This window comes from Balaenoptera ricei, chromosome 3 (genome assembly GCF_028023285.1).
Source record: "Balaenoptera ricei isolate mBalRic1 chromosome 3, mBalRic1.hap2, whole genome shotgun sequence".
Lineage (NCBI taxonomy): Eukaryota > Metazoa > Chordata > Mammalia > Artiodactyla > Balaenopteridae > Balaenoptera > Balaenoptera ricei.
Window position 1 is genome coordinate 127,992,085 of NC_082641.1, and position 21,642 is coordinate 128,013,726.

Consider the following 21,642-nt stretch of genomic DNA (forward strand, 5'->3'; position numbering starts at 1 on the left):
TCTGTGCTCAGCTTCCTGAGGTAGTAGTGCATTTTAGATGATGGAGAACTTTGGCTGGTTGTTTCTGCATTTTAGTGAGTCCTGGGACCTTGGTTCCATCTTTTACTTTTGTACAAAGTTGGGGTCACCTTTTTGTCTTGTTACTGCACCCAGTGGTGTGCATAATTACCAATGTTTGAAAAAAAACAGAGACATTAGTCAGGTAAGGGAACTCTAGGCTCAGCCCACAAAAGAGACTGAATTGACTCTTGTTTTTCCTTTTCCTACTCCCACTATTCTAAATCAATTATTGGAATGGAGAGATAACAGGAATGGGAATTCTCAGGAGAGATTAGCACATCATTTGACTAGGAAAACTGGTTGGGTGGACAAAGGGTATAGTGGAGACTAGGGTTTCTAACCAAAGTTCACAGACCATCTACCTAGATGTGGTAAAGAGTTCCAGGTTAAAATCCAAACACTGTGATTCATGGGTCATGGATTGGTTCATAAAGAGAGTTCAGGGCACCTGAAGAGAAGAGGCCTTCAATGCTTGTTCAGCAGCTGCTTTCCCATTATAGTGTTACCTGGCCAAGCCTCTCTCTTGTGTTTGGGCTGACCCAGAGAGCAATGTTGAGCCTCTGAAGGCCTCTGATACAGATTCTACTCATGGAGCAGAATCCTATAGAATGGAGCAAACATGTTCCAGAAAATGTGAGTTTCTGTGCCCCTTTACAGTAGAGGACCACTATCTGAAATACCAATTGAGGACCAAAGGCAGTAAGCCATTCTTTGAGAAAGATTCTTCTCAAAGAATTCTTTGTCATTCTTCTTCGACAAAGGAGAATCAGTAGAAAACATATCTACTTTACAAATAAATAACATGGAAACAATACAGGACTCAACTTTATCAATATAGAATGTCACTTTACTCATTAATGAATGTCTGCTGCTTGCTTAGAATAAGGAGTATAAGAAATGGGTCCCACTTCTCTTTTTTTTTTTTCTTGTCTTGTCTTTCAGCATCAACTCAGTGGCAGGAAGAGAAAGTGGGAACTTTAAGAGCTAAGGTTTTGCTGTTCAACCCAGGCCTCTCCCATTGATACCCTTTTTGCTCCTTTCATTGTGGAGTAAATGGTCTTAGGTCCACAATTGTTGGAATGTCACTTCCTAAAGCCAATCCTCAAAAAACATAGCCCTCTGAGGAGAGCTCATTGGAAGTAAATCAGAACTGGGGACACTTCTAATCCCTTCTCTGTCTTCCACAAGAATTTAAACTGGTGGAGCTGGGCAGTGGGTCGTGCCCATGGGGTGGGGTGGTGATGTGAGATAGTAGAAGCAATATAGGTTGTTTTGGAGGCAACATTTTGGGGCCTGACTTTGTACAAGTTGTTATCTTCCCTAATATTCAGACTAATCCTTTGAGAGAGCATCTGGCTTGCCAAGAGCACAGCAATGTTGTGATAAGCAGTTGGGAACAATGTGCATGGAAGCACTTTGTAAATGACAGCATTGGACCTATATCAGCCTTATGATTTTCTAATTGACCTTTTGACCTTAAGTCTTAATTCCTGGGGCTCTTAGGGTAAATTTTGAAATAGTCTTTTCTCAGTTGAACATTCTACAAAGCCTCCTATAAGATCCCTTGCTCCTTTTTTCAACCAATAGGCTATTTTCCTAACTTGAGAGCTTCCCTTAAAGGCACCAGTTTTCTCTTTGGAAATGATTAATCTCTTGTTTTTCCACATATCCCTCTTCCTGGCTTGTTTCTTGGAACTCCAGGACCCCATAGCAGTCTGGGGATGGCACAAAAAGGGGACACATAGAGAATGGAAAGTGAAAGGTAGCCTTGGGTTAAGAGATACAGGAATGAGAGAATAGGAATGTGGAGAAACGTGACCTTTGCCAGGCCTGCTAGGCCAGCTTGTCCCCATTCTGCTCCTGGATGCTATTTTTACCTCTGGTCTCTTACAGGTGCCTGCACAAGGTCTCTTTTGATGTGGCTTTCTAGAGCAGTCAGAGCAAGATCCTGCTCTGAGGAGTGTAACAGAGCAACCACAGAAGCAAATATTCTGTTATGGGAGAAGCTGGGGGAAATGTTGTTTTGACTCTATCACCTTTGGGATTCACTGAGTCGTCACACACTCTGGCCTCCAACTTCCCACTGGACTGAATCACCTTCTCAGTTTCCTTGTTTTCACCATCAACACTGGGTGGCCTACTTCCATCAGAGCTCCATTTAACGCTGAATCCAACAATATCCATGGACCTTCTTTCACACCACCTCTTCCCTTTTCCTTTCTACCCCTAGAGAACACTCAGATCCTGGACCCTATTTCACAACTAGGCCCGCTTTGCCTCTATACAATATCTCCTCACCTGACCCCACACTTCTGAAGATACCTTTCCCTCTTCAGTCATCTATATTTAAAAGGCTGACTATATAGCTGAAGCTGCAAAGCCCCTTGGAGGAAACACTCAAGCAGATCAAGGAGAAGAAAAAATCAGTTTTCTGCATGCTTACCTGTGGGTGAAGAGGGCCAGATGGCCATAAGGTCATCCCCCTAAAATTTTGCTCATAGGCTCAGGCTGGGGAGGGGAGCAAACAGGACAAGAATCTGTCACCAATTTAATAGAGAAAAGATCCTAAGTATCCTAGGAAACCCTTAGCTGGAGAAGAGCAAAAAGAGGATGCAGACTGGAGACCCCAAGGAGGAGAGTCTCTGCTCAGGACAGCCTATTGCAGAGACTCCTGGGAACAAGTCATCCTACTACCTATCACAGGGTCCACCAAACAGTACTTGGAAAACAGGAATAAGTATGTGCTCCAGTGGTTTCATCCACTGGACAGAACAGACATAGATTCATGGCACAAAACCAAGACACTGTCAACTTCTGTGAAGAACTCAGATCCACTAGAAGTCAGAACTGCCTCTATGGGCAAAGGGGATATTGAAACTCAGAAGAATAAGTCAGTCACTGGCTAGATCCTAAAGAAAAAATGGGATTATGTACAGAATTAATCAAGGAAAGGAAGTCTGCCTGAGGAACTCAAGGCCCAGGCTGAGGTCAAAGATATATTTTCCTGTGATTACAAAGATCCCTACATCCCTGTGGAAATGAAAGGGCTGAGGAACACATCTTGATACCTACACGTAGACTCTTAAGTTGCTAAATGCGCTAAACAATAGGCAGGTCACAGTCAGAATCATAAAACTCATGAAAACTGTGAGCTTCCAGAATGAGCTACTGTGTTTGAAGCTGATCAGGGAGCCTGGACCAAGGATGCCAGGTCCAACAGACCATCCTCATACCTGCCCCAGGATCTGTCTCTGTGGGTGGGTGTTTCTTCCAGTCAATCATAAACTCCTCCTCTATTCCCTCCCTGTTGCCAGCAAAACTTCTCTCAAATGTTTCCATACAATTAGAGAAAATTAACTGGTTTTCTCATTACTGAAGACGATGTGCTCAGTTTCTCATGATCTCAAATATATTTGTTTCTTCTAAAAGGAGAATAATGTCCTTTGTCTCTGCTGCACTTGTGAGAAGTTTAGAGTATCCGAAGAACTAGAGCTTGGAGAAAAGAAGAGGCCAGTTTTATCTCTTATTGAGAGCTGGCTTTGACTTCTTGAAGCTGATGAGGGTTAAGAAGGGCCAGTGATGGTGGCGTGGCACCTACTGCCATCTCAAGTTGCTCCATTTATCTCTCTGAAGATATCCTGCTTAATACTTATTATAATACGCCCTTATAAAACCAAAAAAATATATTCAGAAGCTTTGAAAAATGAGAAAACCCATAAATACCGTGCCTAGGAGCTGGACTTAGCCCTGCCCCTGTTCCATCATTATTTTGAACTGCATACTGCCATGGTTGGAATGGTTGGGGTTACACAGGCATCAAAGGGCCAGAATTTACCACTGAACCTCCAGGAATAGTAAGCAACAAACTTCTCATGCCCCCAAAATGGAACTGGAGTTTGAGAGTCCTAAGTTTAGAACGGTAAGGAACAATTCTCCGTGACCCCGAATATTTTGGTGGAGAACAGCTTCCACCTGCCCTCCAGACCCCCTTACATTCCTGATGTAGGCTGGGAGAATAAGAATTGCTCTCCACTTCTTATATCGTCCTTAAAATGTACAGTGGACCACTAACTCCCCTTTCCTCTCTCCATGCAAAAGACTCTGGAGCAGCAGGAAACACAGAACGCCTGGCTGTTTTATAGTAAGTGGGAGACAGAAGGAAAGTAGAGGAGGGTTAAGGTCTTAGCAAACCTGAGGATTGAAGGAGAACACAGTTTTATCAGGCTTGGGAAAGAAATCTCCTCATATCTCCAGGTAGCACTCAGCTCACTCTCCGGCCGGCGGAAGTGAGCTGAATTCAAATTGAGAGACATAAAAATTGATGCATGTCCTGAATCACGATCACCCATCCTGCAGAAGATAGCCCCACTCTGAAAGTGTTTGGAAATGAGATTGTTTTCCAGAAAACAGTGTTTTTTGAATGCTAGAGAAACTAGGCCCATCTAGCGTACACAGAACTGGATGAGCTTGAAGATGTCAGCTGTTCGAGAGTTATGCTGAGATGGATCATCAGACGGGTATGGCAAGACCAAGGAACAAATTAAGGATTGTCTGAGTCTATGCGATTCATTGGTCTCAAAAAAACCTTTGAACTCAATGAATTCTCCCTGCTGAGTGGATATCTTATGGAAGGAAGCCCCATTCTACAATGCTTGACTTGATGACGTCATTGCAGGGCAAAGGGATCATACAGCCTTCAGTGATGGGAAGATTCATGGGGCAGTCATACAGCATCTACAGAAAAATAAGGACAAGAGTGGGGAAAGGTTGGGGAATGAGAGGGAAGGGAGGAAAAATAACCCAGCTAGTGGGAAAGAATGGGAACGTTTTCATCGTCACTAATCATGACACACCCTACCCACCAAACAACACATGCGTGTGCACACAGACACACACACACACACACACACACACCCTGACCTGTTTATGAGTGTCTCAGACACCACAGGGTGTGCCTCAGAGCATGGAGTTAATGTACCACAGAAGGTTAGGATGGAATTTAGATTTTTCACAAGGAAATAAGCATTTTTCTCTCTCTAGGTTAAGTGTAGAACATCAAACTTCTAAATGCTTCATTTTATTAGGTTCTAAATTTACATTTTAATATAATCCTTAATGTGATCATCACATTAAAATTATAAATGTAAAAATTACACAACAGAGTTTCACTTGGAAAAGTAGTGTCTAGCAGCATGCACAAAGACTACGTATTGTCACATCAACACGCACATAAATAAGACTGGTAATAGTTGTTCATAATGCCCACTTCAAAATAGTGAAACAAAAAGGTAACAGTGGCTTCCGTGGTGGCGCAGTGGTTAAGAATCTGCCTGCCAATGCAGGGGACACGGGTTTGAGCCCTGGTCTGGGAAGATCCCACATGCTGCGGAGCAACTAAACCCGTGCGCCCCAACTACTGAGGCTGCGCTCTAGAGTCCACAAGCCACAACTACTGAGCCTGCGTGCTGCAACTACTGAAGCCCACACTCCACAACAAAAGAAGCCACCACAGTGAGAAGCCCCCCACACCGCAATGAAGAGTAGCCCCTGCTCCCTGCAACTAGAGAAAGCCCAAGTGCAGCAATGCAGACCCAACGCAGAAAATACCTAGGGATAAAAGACATACTGAAGGAGGCAGAAGACCTGTACTCCAAAAACTATAAGACACTGATGAAATAAATTGAAGATGACACAAACAGATGGAAAGATATACCATGTTCTTGAACTGGAAGAATCAATACTGTTAAAATGACTATACTACCCAAGGCAATCTACAGATTCAATGCAATCCTTATCAAATCACCAATGGCATTTTTCACAGTAGAACAAAAAATTTTTTTAATTTGTGTGGAGACACAAAAGACCCCAAATAGCCAAAGTAATCTTGAGAAAGAAAAATGGAGCTGGAGGAATCAGGCTCTCTGATTTCAGACTCTACAAAGCTATAGTTATTAAAATAGTATGGTACTGGCACAAAAATAGAAATATAAATCAATGGAACAGGATAGAAACTCCAGAAATAAACCCATGCACCTACTGCCAATTAATCTATGACAAAGGAGGCAGAATAGACAATGGAGAAATGACAGTCTCTTCAATAAATGGTGCTGGGAAAACTGGACAGCTACTTGTAAAAGAATGAAATTAGAACATTCTCTAATACCATATACAGAAATGAACTCAAAATGGATTAAAGACCTAAATTTAAGATGGGATACTATAAAACTCTTAGAGGAAAACATAGGCAGAACACTCTCTGACATAAATCAGAGGAATATCTTTTTCAATCCATCTCCTAGAGTAATTGAAATAAAAACAAAAATAAACAAATGGGACCTAATTACACTCAAAAGCTTTTGCACAGCAAAGGAAACCATAAACAAAACAAAGAGACAACCCACATAATGGGAGAAAATATTTGCAAATGATGGGACCAACAAGGGACTAATCTCCAAAATTTACAAAGTGCTCATTCGGCTCAATATCAAAAAAAAAAAAAACAACCCAATCAAAAAATGGGCAGAAGACCTATCAGACATTTCTCCAAAGAAGAAATACAGATGGCCAAGAAGCACATGAAACAATGCTCAACGTTGCTAATTATTAGAGAAATGCAAATCAAAACTACAATGAGATATCACCTCACACCGTTCAGAATGGCCATCATCAAAAAGTCTACAAATAATAAATGCTGGAGAAGGTGTGGAGAAAAGGCAACCCTCCTACACTGTTGGTGGGAATGTAAATTGATACAGCCACTACGGAGAACAGTATGGAGCTTCCTTAAAAACTAAAAGTAGAGCTACCATATGACCCAGCAATCCCAGTCCTGGGCATATATCCGGAGAAAACCATGGTTCAAAAGGATACATGCACCCCAATGTTCATTGCAGCACTGTTTACAATAGCCAAGACATGGAAGTAACCTAATGTCCATCAACAGATGAATGGATAAAGAAGATGTGGTACATATATACAATGGAATATTACTCAGGCATTAAAAAGAATGAAATAATGCCATTTGCAGCAACATGGATGGACCTGAAGAGTATCATACTAGGTGAAGTATGTCAGACAGAGAAAGGCAAATAACATATGATATCACTTATATGCAGAATCTAAAAAAAGATACAAATGAACTTATTTACAAAACAAAAAGAGACTCACAGGCTTAGAAAAGAAACCTATGGTTACCAAAGGGGAAAGATGGGGGGGAGGAATAAATTGGGAGTTTGGGATTAACATATATACACTACTATATTTAACATAGATAACCAACAAGAACCTACTGTATAGCACAGGGAACTCTGCTCAATATTCTGTAATAACCAAAAGGTGAAAAGAATTTGAAAAAGAATAGATATATGTATATGTATAAAAGAATCACTTTGCTGTACACCTGAAACTAACACAACATTGTAAATCAACTATAGTCCAATATAAAATAAAAATTTTAAAACAAACATTTGTACAGGGAAAAAAATAGCCTATCTGTGTCTTTATATTTAAAGCATGCTTTTTGTAGGCAGTATATAGTTGGGCTGTGCTGTTTTAGCCAATATGACAACCTCTTCCTTTAATTGCTGTGTTTAGACTTATATGTAATGTGATAATTTACATTGTTAGATTAAGTCTATCATCTCCATTTTATTTTCTATTTGTCCTATCTGTTCTTTTTCTTTTTTCTGCCTTCTGTTGGATCAATTGAATGTTTGTTTTGATTCCTTTTTAACCTGTTTTGGATTATTAGCTATAACTGTGTTGTTGTTTTAGTGGTTTATTTAGCATTTGTACTATATACCTTTAGCTTATCCCAATCTACCTGCAAGTAATATACAACTTCATATATAGTATAAGAGCCTTACAATATGTTCATGGTCATGTTTTGCCACTATATGACCACGTGGCTCCTCCAAAGATTGGCTTGACCTACCTCTGGCAGATATAATTGTGGATGATGTGACACCCTTCAGAGAGCTATACCTGGGAGCTCTCCAAGGATCTCCTTAGATAAGGAATCCCAAAGCAATATGAGGCATTAGATTAGATTTCCTCTTGGTCATCTCAACAAAATCTGGAGCCAGTGTCTGTTGGTACCACCTGCAACAAAGAGAGAGTATCATCAATCAGGACACACCTCCTAAGGGACTATATTTCTAGATGCTTCAATCTTAGAGGGCCAGAGCTTAGGGAGTTCACTGAATGTGTAGTATCAGTGGCTTCCCCAGTGTTCTTCAGATACCGATTCTCTGAGCTCTTTTAAAAATCCAACTTGATTTCCATGTTTATCAACAAGCTATCTCATTTCCAGGACCTAGGAGAGGTCCTCTCTGAACACCAAAACTTAAGAATTAAGATTAAATCTTTAAATCAATTAAAATAGTGATTTTTAAAGGAGTTTATTTTTTCAATAATAAATCTTGGCTAAATAGAAGGAGCATTTTAAGAAGAATTTTTCTGTTGATGCAACTGTTACTGGAGCTATTAATAGTATTTTATGGACTGACAACATTGGAATAAATCATCTAGAGCTGATGATTCTTATAGAACAATTTTTTAGAAAAGATTTAACTTTTTATACACATCATGTAAGTCTGAATTTAATTTTCAATGTAAATACACACAATGGCATTTTATTGTTTTCTCAAACATTTCCTGTAACTTGCAGAGGTCATATAAAAAAACCAAAAGTGGCTTCAAGATTTATATACAATTCAGAACATTTGTTTATATATTATATTATAATATATTCAATTACAAGGGAAAAATGATTTTTAAATTGTCTGCCTTGTTAATAGCTAGTTATCCGAAGCTTCATGTGAGAATAATGTTCTTTTTTGTTGACTGTAACAATCTTTAATTCCTGTATCTAAGTTTGTGGAGATTTGCTTTGCAATGCTGTAGAAGTTTTCAAAACCAGAGATTCTAAATCCTTTAAAGAATTTTAATAATATGGTTTATTGCAAAAAAAAAAAAAAGATTAAACACATAAACAAGAACCACTTAAAAATAAATAAATAAATAAATAGAAGGAGCACCTTTGCACAGGCATCACAAATCATGAACTAGTTCAAAAAACAGTCTACAATGGAGAGTGAGGCAAGAGGGCCAGCATAACACAGTGGTCAAGAGTGTAGACTCTGGCATCAGAATATCTGGGTTTGAATTATGATTTCTGATGAATGGAAACTAAGTTACTCTTTGTTTTTGTTTTGCTTTGTTTTATTTTTGGTATCTTGATTTTCTTTTAGGTATAAAGAAAAGGAATTAAAGACAGTTTTTTTGGTTTGTTTTCTTTTGACGATGGAAAGTGTGTGCTGACTTTCAAAGCAGCTTTCTGGCTTTAAAATATTGATATCAGCCTTTCTATAAAGATGCTCTCTTATTCGGTCTGGTGAAAAGATTCTGAGAGGAGGGTGTGATGACAATAGTATGCATTGGTAAAGAGATAGGCCATGATGGGTGTGCTGCCTATTACCAACAAGATGATGAAGCTCCTGGTGGTGAGAAAGAAGTTCAGTCCATTAGGAGACTGGACATGACCCCAGATAACCATCTCAAGGATTACCTGAGATCCCCCACAGCTCCAGATTTGCAAAACTAGCTCCTGGACAGTAACAATGATTTCCTAGAGAATTTTGTAAATTTTCAGTCTCCTCACCAAGTCAGAAATACAGTATTTCCCTATTGCAGAAATGTATCAAAACCTCTGTAGTCCAGTTAGAGCACAAGCCATTAAAATGTAGAATCCTTAACTTCCCCTTCTTTCTATCCACAAAATTCTCTTTCTAAGTCATCTTTGCAGATGAATCCTTGACATACTTCCCCACGTTGATCATTTTTTTTTAAAGATTTTTTTTGATGTGGGCTAATATTAAAGTCTTTTATTGAATTTGTTACTATATTGCTTCTGTTTTATGTTTTTTGGGTTTTTGGCCGTGAGGCATGTGGGATCTTAAGCTTTTGCATAGCAAAGGAAACCATAAACAAGACAAAAAGACAACCCTCAGAATGGGAGAAAATATTTGCAAATGAAGCAACTGACAAAGGATTAATCTCCGAAATATACAAGCAGCTCATGCAGCTCAATATCAAAAAAACAAACAACCCAATCCAAAAATGGGCAGAAGACCTAAATAGACACTTCTCCAAAGTAGACATACAGATTGCCAACAAACACATGAAAAGATGCTCAACATCACTAATCATTAGAGAAATGAAAATCAAAACCACAATGAGGTATCACCTCACACTGGTCAGAATGGCCATCATCAAGAAATCTAGAAACAGTAAATGTTGGAGAGGGTGTGGAGAAAAGGGAACCCTCCTGCACTGTTGGTGGGAATGTAAATTGATATAGCCACTATGGAGAACAGTATGGAGGTTCCTTAAAAAACTAAAAATAGAACTACCATATGATCTAACAATCCCACTACTGGGCATATACCCAGAGAAAACCATAATTCAAAAAGAGACATGTACCACTATGTTCACTGCAACACTATTTACAATAGCCAGGACATGGAAGCAATCTAAATGTCCATCGACAAATGAATGGATGAAGAAGGTGTGGTACATATATACAATGGAATATTACTCAGCCATAAAACGGAATGAAACTGAGTTATTTGTAATGAGGTGGATGGACCTAGAGTCTGTCATACAGAGTGAAGCAAGTCAGAAAGAGAAAAACAAATACCGTATGCTAGCACACATATATGGAATCTAAAAAAAAAAAAACAAAAACGGTACCGATGAACCTAGTGGCAGGGCAGGAATAAAGACGCAGATGTAGAGAATGGACTTGAGAACACAGGGGAGGAAGGGGAAGCTGGGACGAAGTGAGAGAGTAGCATTGACATATATACACTACCAAATGTAAAATGGATGACTAGTGGGAAGCTGCTGCATAGCAGAGGGAGATCAGCTTGATGCTTTGTGACAACCTAGAGGGGTGGGATAGGGAGGATGGGAGGGAAGCTCAAGAAGGAGGGGATATGGGGATATACGTATACATATAGCTGATTCACTTTGTTGTACAGCAGAAACTAACACAACACTGTAAAGCAATTATACTCCAATAAAGATATATATATATAAAAAAAAGAAAGAAGGGGAAGTTGAGCTTTCACAGATCATCCGACTATATCTCCTTGAATACTTATCCTGTTGGCATTTTTAGCTTATTAATGTAACTATTTTTAACTTGGTTGAATTTTTATAGCCATTGAAATGGAAAAATAGTAAAGCTAACTTTAAAAATATTAAAGTTAAGGAATCAACATAAGAACAGACTTTGTTCATCTGTTGTTTTTACTGTTTTAGTAATATTGGTGTTGAAAATTTGAAGTTTGTTTAAGCATACTATAAGCAAAATAATTTAGTAATTCTGCTAACGTGGTTGGGCAACATTATTTTCAGTGTAAGATGAAATACTAGTAAAATATCAAGGATTTTATGAAAAGTATGAATGGAACAGTACAGACTCACAATTTAAAACAGTATGCTCTGATCCCTTTCCAAGTCCACTGAAGGTGGTCTAAACTTAATGACTGGGGTATTGTAACTAGGCATTTTCTTAACACTGTATTTAGAAGAATAGGTGTTATTATAATGAACTCTATCAGCTTTTAATGTCATGTTTTGTGGGGGTTTTGTCTTTGAAAAATCTTTGCATAATGAAAGTCACAATTACTTTCTGTTTTCTTCTAGAACTTTATAGTTTCCACATTTACATTTATGCTCATGACCTTTTTCACATTGATTTTTATATATAGTGTGAGTATGAGCTAGGAATCAAGAGTTTTTTGTATTGTTTTGTTTTTGCATATGGATTTCCAAATGTTCCAGCATTGTCTGTTGAAGACTACCTTCTGTCCATTGAGTTACCTTGACAACTTTGTTAAAAGTCCGTTATTCATATGTGTGGTTTGACTTCTAGACTACACTGTTCCATTGACCTGTCTATTCTTATGCCAATACTATATACTCGATTACTCTAGCTTTATAATAAGGCTTGAAATCAGGTAATATGAGTCTTCTTTCTTTCCAAAGATGTCTTGTTTATTCTAGGTCTTTTGCATTTCCATGTATATTTTTGAATCAGATTGTCGAATTCAACACAAATGTCTGCTGAGATTTTTTTGTGGGTGATTGCAATAAATATATAGATCAATTTGAGGAAAACTGATATCTTAACAGTCAATATTGAATCTTTCCATCTGTAAATACATTATATCTCCTCATTTTTTTAGATATTTTGTGAAACCCATTTATCAGGTCTAGTAGATTTTTTTGTAGTCTTTGAAATCTTCTGTGTAGAAGACCATGTTATCTGCAAATAAAGACAATTTTATTTTCCTTTCCTGACTGTATGCTCCACCTCCCCACTCCACCCCACCCCCCACCTTATTTTGTTTTCCCTACTGCACTGGCTAAGATCACCAGTACAATATTCACTAGGAAGAGCAGAACAGACATCTTTAACATTTTCCCAATCTTGGGGCAAACATTTAGTTTTTCACCATTAAATATGCTAACTTTAGATGTTCTATAGATGTCCTTCAACAATTTGAAGAAGCTGCCCTTTATTCCTAGTTGCTGAGTTTTTATTCTAAATCGATGTGGAATTTTTGTCAAATAATTTTCTCCCATCTATAGAAATGACCATATAGTTATTCTTTTTAGGCTATTGGTATGTTGAATTATACCAAAAATTTTTTGTACATTGGACCAAATTTGCATTCTTGAATTAAACTCTATTTAGCCATGATGTACTTTTTTTTTCAAAATATTTCTAGACTTGATTTGCAAATAGTCTGTTAAGGATGGTTGTGGCTATGTTCAGGAGAAATACTGGTCACTAATTTTTTTTTTCTTGTAATGTCTCTGTCTGGCTTTAGCATCAGGATAATGGTAGCCTCACAAAATATGTCAGGGATCCCTCCTCTACTCTTTTCTGGAATAGATATTGTAGAATTGGCTTTTTTCTTTTTAATTTAGTTGTATTCAAATCTTTTCAATAACTTTTAAGTATCTTTAGAATCTGAATATGCCTATTGCTTCTTTTTCTTGCCTCATTGCACTGGCTAGCTCCTCTAGTAAAAAGCTGGAAAAAAAAAGCTGGTGACATGTTAAACCAGGAGGTGCTAAATCTGAAATGAGATTTTTATAGAAACCCATTATCAGATCAATGAGGCTGCGCAGGAGCTGTAACAGTGGAAGGATCAAATGGGAAGTCTATGAGGTGGGAACTGTGAATCTTTGTTAAACCTATATAAGGTCCATACCTGTCACTATATAAAACCCCCTCTTCACTAAATTTCTCTATATTCCCAATATGATCCCTTGTCCTTCTCACGTCTCCATAAGAGCCAGTTAGGACATCTTCCACGAGGAACCCTCAGAGTAGCTCAACCCATGAGGTGTACTTTTAGGCCTTCTATCCCAGATCTGAACGGCCAGTTATATCTGATGACAGTGCTCTCAACTCAGTGTTAATAATGAGACCAGAAATTTGCCCACACAGGTTCCCACATCCCTCTCCATCAGGTATGCCCTCTCCCCTGCAGAGATTCTCACCCAGTTTCATAATAGATAGTTCAGCCATGCAGGAAGGGGATAAGGTGGGCATGAAATGTGAAGGAATCAAGTAGGAACAAAGGGAAGAACAATGTGAACATGGGTAAACCAGGTTTGACCATATAGACACCCTCATCCTTGCCAGGTATGCTCTCCTTCAGAGCGGCTCCAGCAGGAGTCCGCATTTTAAGTTGCTCATGCAGGAATATGTGGGACCACAGGAAGGAGGGCAGGAGATATTTTAGAGGTATTAAGTTCTCAAATCTATGGCAGGCATGAATTCTTACCCCAAGAGTTTTCCTTTGTAAGTGTCCTCAGTTCCAGGGAGAACATTTGCAGCTGCAGGACAGGGGTCATAAAGGAACTAAAGTGACATTAGACAGGGTCTTTATGTGCAAACACAATGGCTTATATAAATGTATGTAAAAAATAATAAAAGTATAATAAAATCTCACTTTAACATACCAAGAATCAAGACTACCATGGTCAAAGACAGTTAAATTAATCAGTCATAGGAATGGAGTACAAAAGCAGAGTATCCGGACTGCAAAGCAAGTTCAGATGTGTCATATTAGTCTTAGCATCCTATTATAGGACAATAGAAAGATAAAAAGAACTAATATTAACTGAAAATGTGCTCTACACTGTACATTTATTTACCAATAAGAAAAAATATTCAGATGGGTAAAGTAGGCTTGCCTGAAGTCACACAATCTTTTGAGTAGTTGAGCCAGGATTAAAACCCAAACCATCTGGTTCAGTACCAAAGTCTTTCCACTATACCAAATTCCCAGTAAGGGAGAGTAAAGAGGAGACTTGGTCAAGAAGCATCAATTTCAAGGTCCAGGGTCCTTCCAGAGATACAGATCAACTTATATGCTTGAGATGGGAAAATGTATAATTATCACCTTTACTAAATCTGATCAACCTATCTTTCCATCTTTGTATAAAAATTTTACATGTATATTTAGGGATCATGCTAAGCCCCCCACCCTTTTTTTTTTTTTTTTGGCTGCTCTGCACAGCTTGCAGGATCTTAGTTCCCCAACCAGGGATTGAACCTGGGCCACAGCAGTGAAAGCGCCAAGTCCTACCACCAGGGAACTCCCAAGCCCCTCCTTATTAATACAGTTTCTAGGAATTGATTTTTTTAACTCAAGTTTTCTTCATGTCCTTTACAGGGAATTACTGTACATGGCCAAAATAATGGCAAGCTAATATTAGCAATTTCACAATGTGTTTATTGTTATGGTATAATAAGGAATATGTAATTTGACAATATTCTATATACATAATTTGTTCTACTGACCATTCAGTTCATGACTTTAAAAGCTTTACATATCATGGTGAAATGTCCTTCATTTATGTAATTATTTCCCATCATCTTTGCTGAGTTAGTTATCACCACACTACAGACACAAATTCTCTTGTAAAATTTTCTCTATAAAGATGTTGTCCACAAATTTATCAAATTAATCAGGTTTCTGTTGTTTATTAAGGCTTGAGCTAATACTGAAAGCTTGTCTGTGTTTTTAGTTCATTATGATTTTACTACTGCTGTGAATTCTCTGATGTACAGTGAGTTGTGATTTCTGGATGAAGGCTTTTCCACATACAGCACACCGATAAGGTCTTTCCCCAGTATGAATTCTCTGATGTAAAACAAGGTCTGACTTCTGAGAAAATGCCTTTCCACATTCAGCACATATATAAGGTTTCTCTCCTGTATGAATCCGCTGATGCCCTGGGAGGTGAGACTTTTGAGAGAAGGCTTTCCCACATTCAGTACAAACGTAAGGTTTTTCTCCTGTGTGAATCCTCTGATGTCCAATGAGATGTGATTTCTGACAGAAGGCTTTTCCACATTCACTGCATTTATAGGGTTTTTCTCCAGTATGCGTTCTCTGATGTATAATGAGCTGTGACTTCCGGGAGAAGGTCTTCCCACATGCAGTACATTCATAAGGTTTCTCCCCAGTATGAATTAACTGGTGTGTAATGAGTTCTGTCTTCCTGCTGAAGGCTTCCTCACATTGAGCACATTTGTAGGGTTTCTCCCCAGTGTGAATCCTTTTATGTATGATGAGGTGGGACTTCTCACAGAAGGCTTTCCCACATTCAGTACACTCATAGGGCTTCTCTCCAGTATGAGCTCTATGATGTATAATCAGCTGTGACTTCTGGGAGAAGGCCTTACCACACTCTCTACATTCATAAGGTTTCTCTCCAGTGTGAATTCTCTGATGTATAATGAGGGGTGATTTCTGGGAGAAGGCTTTCCCACAGTCACTACATTCATATGGTTTTTCCCCAGTATGAACTCTTTGATGTATAATGAGGGATGATTTTTGAGAGAAGGCTTTTCCACATTCAGAACATTCATAAGGTTTCTCCCCAGTATGAATTCTTTGATGTACAATGAGGTGAAACTTCTCACTGAAGGCTTTCCCACATGCACCACAATTGTATGGTTTCTTCCCAGTATGAATTCGTTGATGTACAATGAGCTGTGACTTCTTAGCAAAGGCTTTTCCACATGTAATACATACACAGGTTTTCTCCTTAGTTTCAACATTCTGATACGGAATAAGGGATTGTTTCTTGCTGAAAATGTTTCCACACTCATTATCATCACAGGGAATTACTCGATTGTGAATTTTCTCAAGATCAGGATTGGACACACCATGGATGGATGATTTTCCACATCCAAAACTCTCATCAGGGTTTTTTCCTGAATTGCTCTTATTACAACTAGGTAGGTCAATACTAGATTTCAAGTTATTTTTAAATGCATCACAGTTATGGGGTCTTTGTCTTGATGTATCTGACCCTATGCATTCTTGAAATATTTTCCCCAATGCATTATATTTGTGGTCTGACTCCACAGTCATTGTTTTGTTGTTGATGACTGTTACTTGCCTGAAAAGTCTGTTTTTCTGACATCTCTGCAGGTGGCCATCACCTTGACAGACTTTTAAAATGGAGTAAAATGAACCATCCTTTGTGACTCCTTTCAGTATCTTATTATGGAAGGAAACAGACCCCAAAATACATGACTGGGTGTTGTCAAGGTTACTTTTCCTGTCTAAAGGGAAGAAAGATAAAATAAAACAGTCATGAAGAATAATTAACAGAATGCAGAGGAGTATAAAAAATGACTGATCCAATGAAGGTGATGAACTCAAAACAGGGATGGAGACAGGCCATTTCATAAGACAGACAGCAAATAGTATGATGAGGGAAATGGTTAGACAAGGATGTTAAAGCAAAATATTTATGGAAAAACTATACCTGAAGGAGATAGAAAACTATCTGAGTTATTATCACTCTAATCTTGGATTACTCTTTTAGAGTCTTCCCATTTCTCCTGCTTCCTGAAGGGGAATGCTTTTCACCTTTCAAATGCGTTTATTTTATAATTTGCTATATATACTTGACTAGTATTATCCTACCACCACTAGCCAAAGAAACAAGGTCTCTTCTGTACTCAAAATACTTTAACTCTCCTCAGTCTACTTTCCTAACTAACAACTAATACAAACAACAGAAAAACCCAAAATCCTGCTGTGGATTCAGTATCAGATTCACACCAAGAATCCAAACTTGAATTCCACAGTTCCCCATAAATTCCTTCTACACATTATCAAATAAAACTAGCAAAGTTCTCCCAGAAAAGCCATATTTCCCTAACTTCAAGGTTTTGTTCATATACTCTTCATGCCCACCCCCCATCAACAGTTTGTCTTCACCTCCCTCTCTCAGCATCATCAATACTCAATATATCTTTCAAAGCAGCTACAGCTGCATGCTCTGAAAAATGCCTTTTCAAATTTTGTTTCATTTCTTTAGACTCTAATTTTCTCTGAACTTTTAAAAACAGTAGCAGTATTTGACATTTAATTCTGTAATGCAACCTGTGTTCTTAGAAGGAATTTGCCTTCTATTGCCTATTAAGCCTTTTCATAAAATGCATTAAATATATATTAAATATATTAAACAAATATATATTTAATACATAATATATACATATACAATCAATAAGAAATAGCTATCCCCTATAAAGGTTCACAGTTATTTAACTGATTAATTATTTGTTGAATGCCTACTAAATTCTCAGCACAGGAACAAAGAATAAGAGAATTCACTAAGGAGAGAAACATAAGCCTCAGGCATCAATCAATTAAAAAAAAAACTGATATTTCACTTCCCTTGTCGCCCATCTGCCTGATCTTCATATGGATAGATCCAATTTGGTATGTCTCTCTTTACGATCCATGGATCTTCTCCTTGTTCCAACTTGGAGATGACATCTGGTTTGGAAACTGGATGCCCTATTAAATGGAAATCACAGAGGAACTGGGATAGACTGCACAGAAGGCAAAAGAGAAGGTGCAGTTTAAGGAGGTCTACAATGAAGTAGCCCATTTGGCCCTCAGCAAAGTAATGACCTCCATCGGGGAAGGTACGAAGATCATAAAAGTCATTATATATGTCAGGAACCACCTAACCACAGAGACTGATAAGGAAAGGCACTTGATTGGACAAGTCTGAGTTATACAGGGAAGTCATCCTTACCCATTGAGACCAGGTGGCTGTAGTTCTCCAGCATCACATCCCTGTACAGGGTCTTCTGAGCAGGGTCCAGTTGCTGCCACTCCTCCTGGGTGAAATCCACAGCCACATCCTTGAATGATACTAACCCCTGTAACAGTATATTCCTGTTCAATCTAAAGTGATCATTCTTATCATCTCTAATATAATATGCAAAACTATACCTACATCTAGTTTTGTATCAGAGTATTTGGGAGAACCAATGTAAAATCCTGCCTTTAGCAAGAAGACACAGACAGTACAGGAAAACAGAAGAGGTAAATCATAAAACGCCTACCTAATACAAATGGTAATTTAGTAAGTGATAAAGGCAGCATTAAAGCAGCTGAGAGGAATTTTGGAAAACAATTCAAGTATCTAATAATAAGGAAACAATTACTTAAATTTGATGGAATAATATACAGCTCTTTCAACATGTGGAGATACATGAAAGAATAAATGAAAAAAACAGCATAAGTTAATATGTACACACTGAATATAACTATGAAAATGTATCTCTGTGCACTAATAAATTAGAAAAGAACTAGCATTACATAAAGATTTGAGTTTAATATTTAAAAAAAACACACAGCTGAGAGGAAGATGTATTATTCAATGAATAGTACTGAAACAACTGGACAGTTAACAGGAAAAGAATAATGTTGAAGCCATATGTTAGAGGCTGAATTGTATACCCTGAAAATTCATAAGTTGAAGTCCTAACCCCTAGGACCTCAGAATGTGACCTTATTTGGAAATAGGGTTACTGCAGATGTAATTAGTTATATGAGGTTATTAGGGTGGACCCTAATCCAATATGACTGAGGTCCACATCAAAAGGAGAAATCTGAACAGAGAGACACACACACACAGAGGGAAGACAGTATGAAGAGACATGAGGAGAAGATAGTTATCTACAAGCCAAAGAGAGAGACTTGGAACAGATCCTTCCCTCACAGCCCTCAGAAGGAACCAACCTTGCTGATACCTTAAGTTTTGACTTCTAGTCTCCAGAACTGTGACACAAAAAATTTCTGTTGTTTAACCCACACAGTGTGTGGTATTCTGTTAGGGCAGCCCTAGCTGCCATAAAAAAATACATCAATTATAACTAATACAATGATATCTTATGTCTTGGAAAAGAGAAAAAAATATATTCTGGATGGAGCAAAAATTTAAACTCTAAAAATACCCCAAATTATATAACAACAAAACGAAACCTGGTTGGGAAGATTTTTATTAATAATTTTTTAAAATTTATTTATTAATTTATTTATTTTTGGCTGCGTTGGGTCTTTGTTGCTGCACGCAGGCTTTCTCTAGTTACTGGGAGCGGGGGCTACTCTTCCTTGTGGTGCGCGGGCTTCTCATCGCGGTGGCTTCTCTTGTTGCGGAACATGGGCTCTAGGGGTCACAGACTTCAGTAGTTGTGGCATGTGGGTTCAGCAGTTGTGGCTCGCAGGCTCTAGGGCGCAGGCTCAGTAGTTGTGGCGCATGGGCTTAGGTGCTCCGCGGCACGTGGGATCTTCCTGGACCAGGGCTCGAACCCGTGTCCCCTGCATTGGCAGGCAGGTTCTTAACCACTGCACCACCAGGGAAGCCCTTTATTAATAATTATAGAGAAGGATTTTTAAAGTATAACATATAAAAAAGAGAAAAGCCGCATTTAGAGAATCAGAGAATGTCAGAGTTCTTGAAGATTCTAGTCCAATCCCCTCATTTCATAGGAAGGAAATCTTAGCTTCTTCTAAATCTAACAGTTCTCCTATATATGTGCAATAGCTAGGAATATAATGAAATACATCAATTATAACAGCAATATTGAAAAACACACTTAAGAAATATGCAGGAAACATTCACGAGAAAACTATAACAAATTATTGACATGACACTGAAAAAAGGACTTGGGTAACTGCAGAGCCAGAGGTGTTTCTGGAGGGTAAACTGACTATTTTAATTATGGCACCATTATGTATGTTCACAATAGTTGTCACCTAATAGTGGAATCTGAATGATTTGTATTATTTTAAACTACTTTTGAGGGTTTTTCCCTAATTATTCCATTATTATCAAATATTGCTTTCAGAATGAAAAAACAATTAAATATCAACATTCCCCTGCTTAAAAGACTCCTTTGGTTCCATTCTTGCATATATAATTAGTCTCATCTCAATCATCTCAATGTTCAGGTTTCTCTCACCCCACATCAAGTCTCATATTCACACCATCAAGCTGCCAAGCAGTCTGTTCCCATAACAACCCCTTTAGTTTTCCCACTTTACATACGAGAGAATTGAGGATTACAGTGGTTAAGTCACTTCTTGCCAGAGGTTACACTGAATAAATGACTGATTAACTGTCAGATTTAAAAGCGGGTGTCCTGACTCAGTAGCTGGGTTCTTGACCACTGTACTCCACAATGCCTTCCTTGATACTGTAAACAAGACCTTTTATATTTTATTACCTTAATGCCGCTTTCAGACAAACTTTCCATGAGACACCCTCCGCTTTAGTTTCCTCAAATTCTCAGCCTTTTCTACTTTTTCAAATGCTGTTTCCTATCCTCATCCTACTTCCTTCATGATCCAGAGTTTAATAATCTTTTAAGACTCTTACCCTTGACTTATTTATAAAGCTGGCTGCTCCCCCTTATCGACTATAAAAGTTCCTTGCTCCCATGTCTATTATAGAGCTTTTATGTGTTAATGTTAGTTTCCACATCTGTTCACCCCATTTTTCTCTGCATTCTTCCCAAGAACCATGTGTAACTCTTGAGATATTCCACAGCCAGCCAGCACCTGTGACATATATTGACTACTCAAGAAATGTTTGCTAAAAAGGAATGAATGAAAATTATAGAGAATAAAATAAATTTCATGCTTAGTTAAAAACAGTTTTGTGCACTGTGAATAATATTCTTGTGATCTAAAGAACAGTAACATGAGGAAGATAATAAATGTAGAATGTAGAGAGAAACCATACTGATAAGAACATTAATAAACATAATGCTGACATTCTAATTTTGCTTTATCAATGATACTAGAATGCTTTAATATACTAAATATGTATAAATATTGTTAATTTTGAGCAAAATTTTGAGTAAAATAGTGCATAATCAGTGGAAAATTGTACTTTCCAATCAGCTACAAGCAATTTTTACAGCTTGAGTGACTGGGAGAATGGAAGAGATGGAGGAAATGGAAGGGGAGTAGGTGTTAGAGGGAGAAAAGAAGGATAGATATGTGTGAAAATGATTACTTCACTTCTGGACTGTATGGAAAATATATAAATCTTTCTTCCTGAGCTAACAAGCAAGTTAATTAGCCATGACAGTTGGATTTATTGGGCCAATAAAAAATCCATTTTCATCTTTAAAGCAGCTCTAACAGAAATATAAAGCCAACCAGATAA

The 21,642-nt window shown here is 38.0% G+C and overlaps 1 protein-coding gene and 1 long non-coding RNA gene across 2 annotated transcripts in view; both read right to left on the minus strand.

Moving 5' to 3' along the window:
• The window catches only part of LOC132362648 (uncharacterized), a 34,726-nt gene extending 20,545 nt beyond the window's left edge, over positions 1–14,181 (minus strand). Inside the window, exons 1-2 of the long non-coding RNA XR_009502435.1 lie at positions 13,929–14,181; positions 7,994–8,160 (exon numbers count right to left, since the gene is read on the minus strand). This is a non-coding gene — a long non-coding RNA (uncharacterized LOC132362648). The remainder of the gene's footprint in view (positions 1–7,993; positions 8,161–13,928) is intronic.
• A 115-nt stretch (positions 14,182–14,296) lies between these two features.
• Positions 14,297–21,642, minus strand: part of LOC132363406 (uncharacterized) — a 51,422-nt gene continuing 44,076 nt past the window's right edge. The window contains exons 10-12 of the mRNA XM_059919113.1: positions 18,217–18,343; positions 17,850–17,972; positions 14,297–16,726 (exon numbers count right to left, since the gene is read on the minus strand). Of these exons, the coding sequence (XP_059775096.1) occupies positions 15,174–16,726; positions 17,850–17,972; positions 18,217–18,343 (1,803 nt within the window). The 3' untranslated portion in view covers positions 14,297–15,173. The remainder of the gene's footprint in view (positions 16,727–17,849; positions 17,973–18,216; positions 18,344–21,642) is intronic.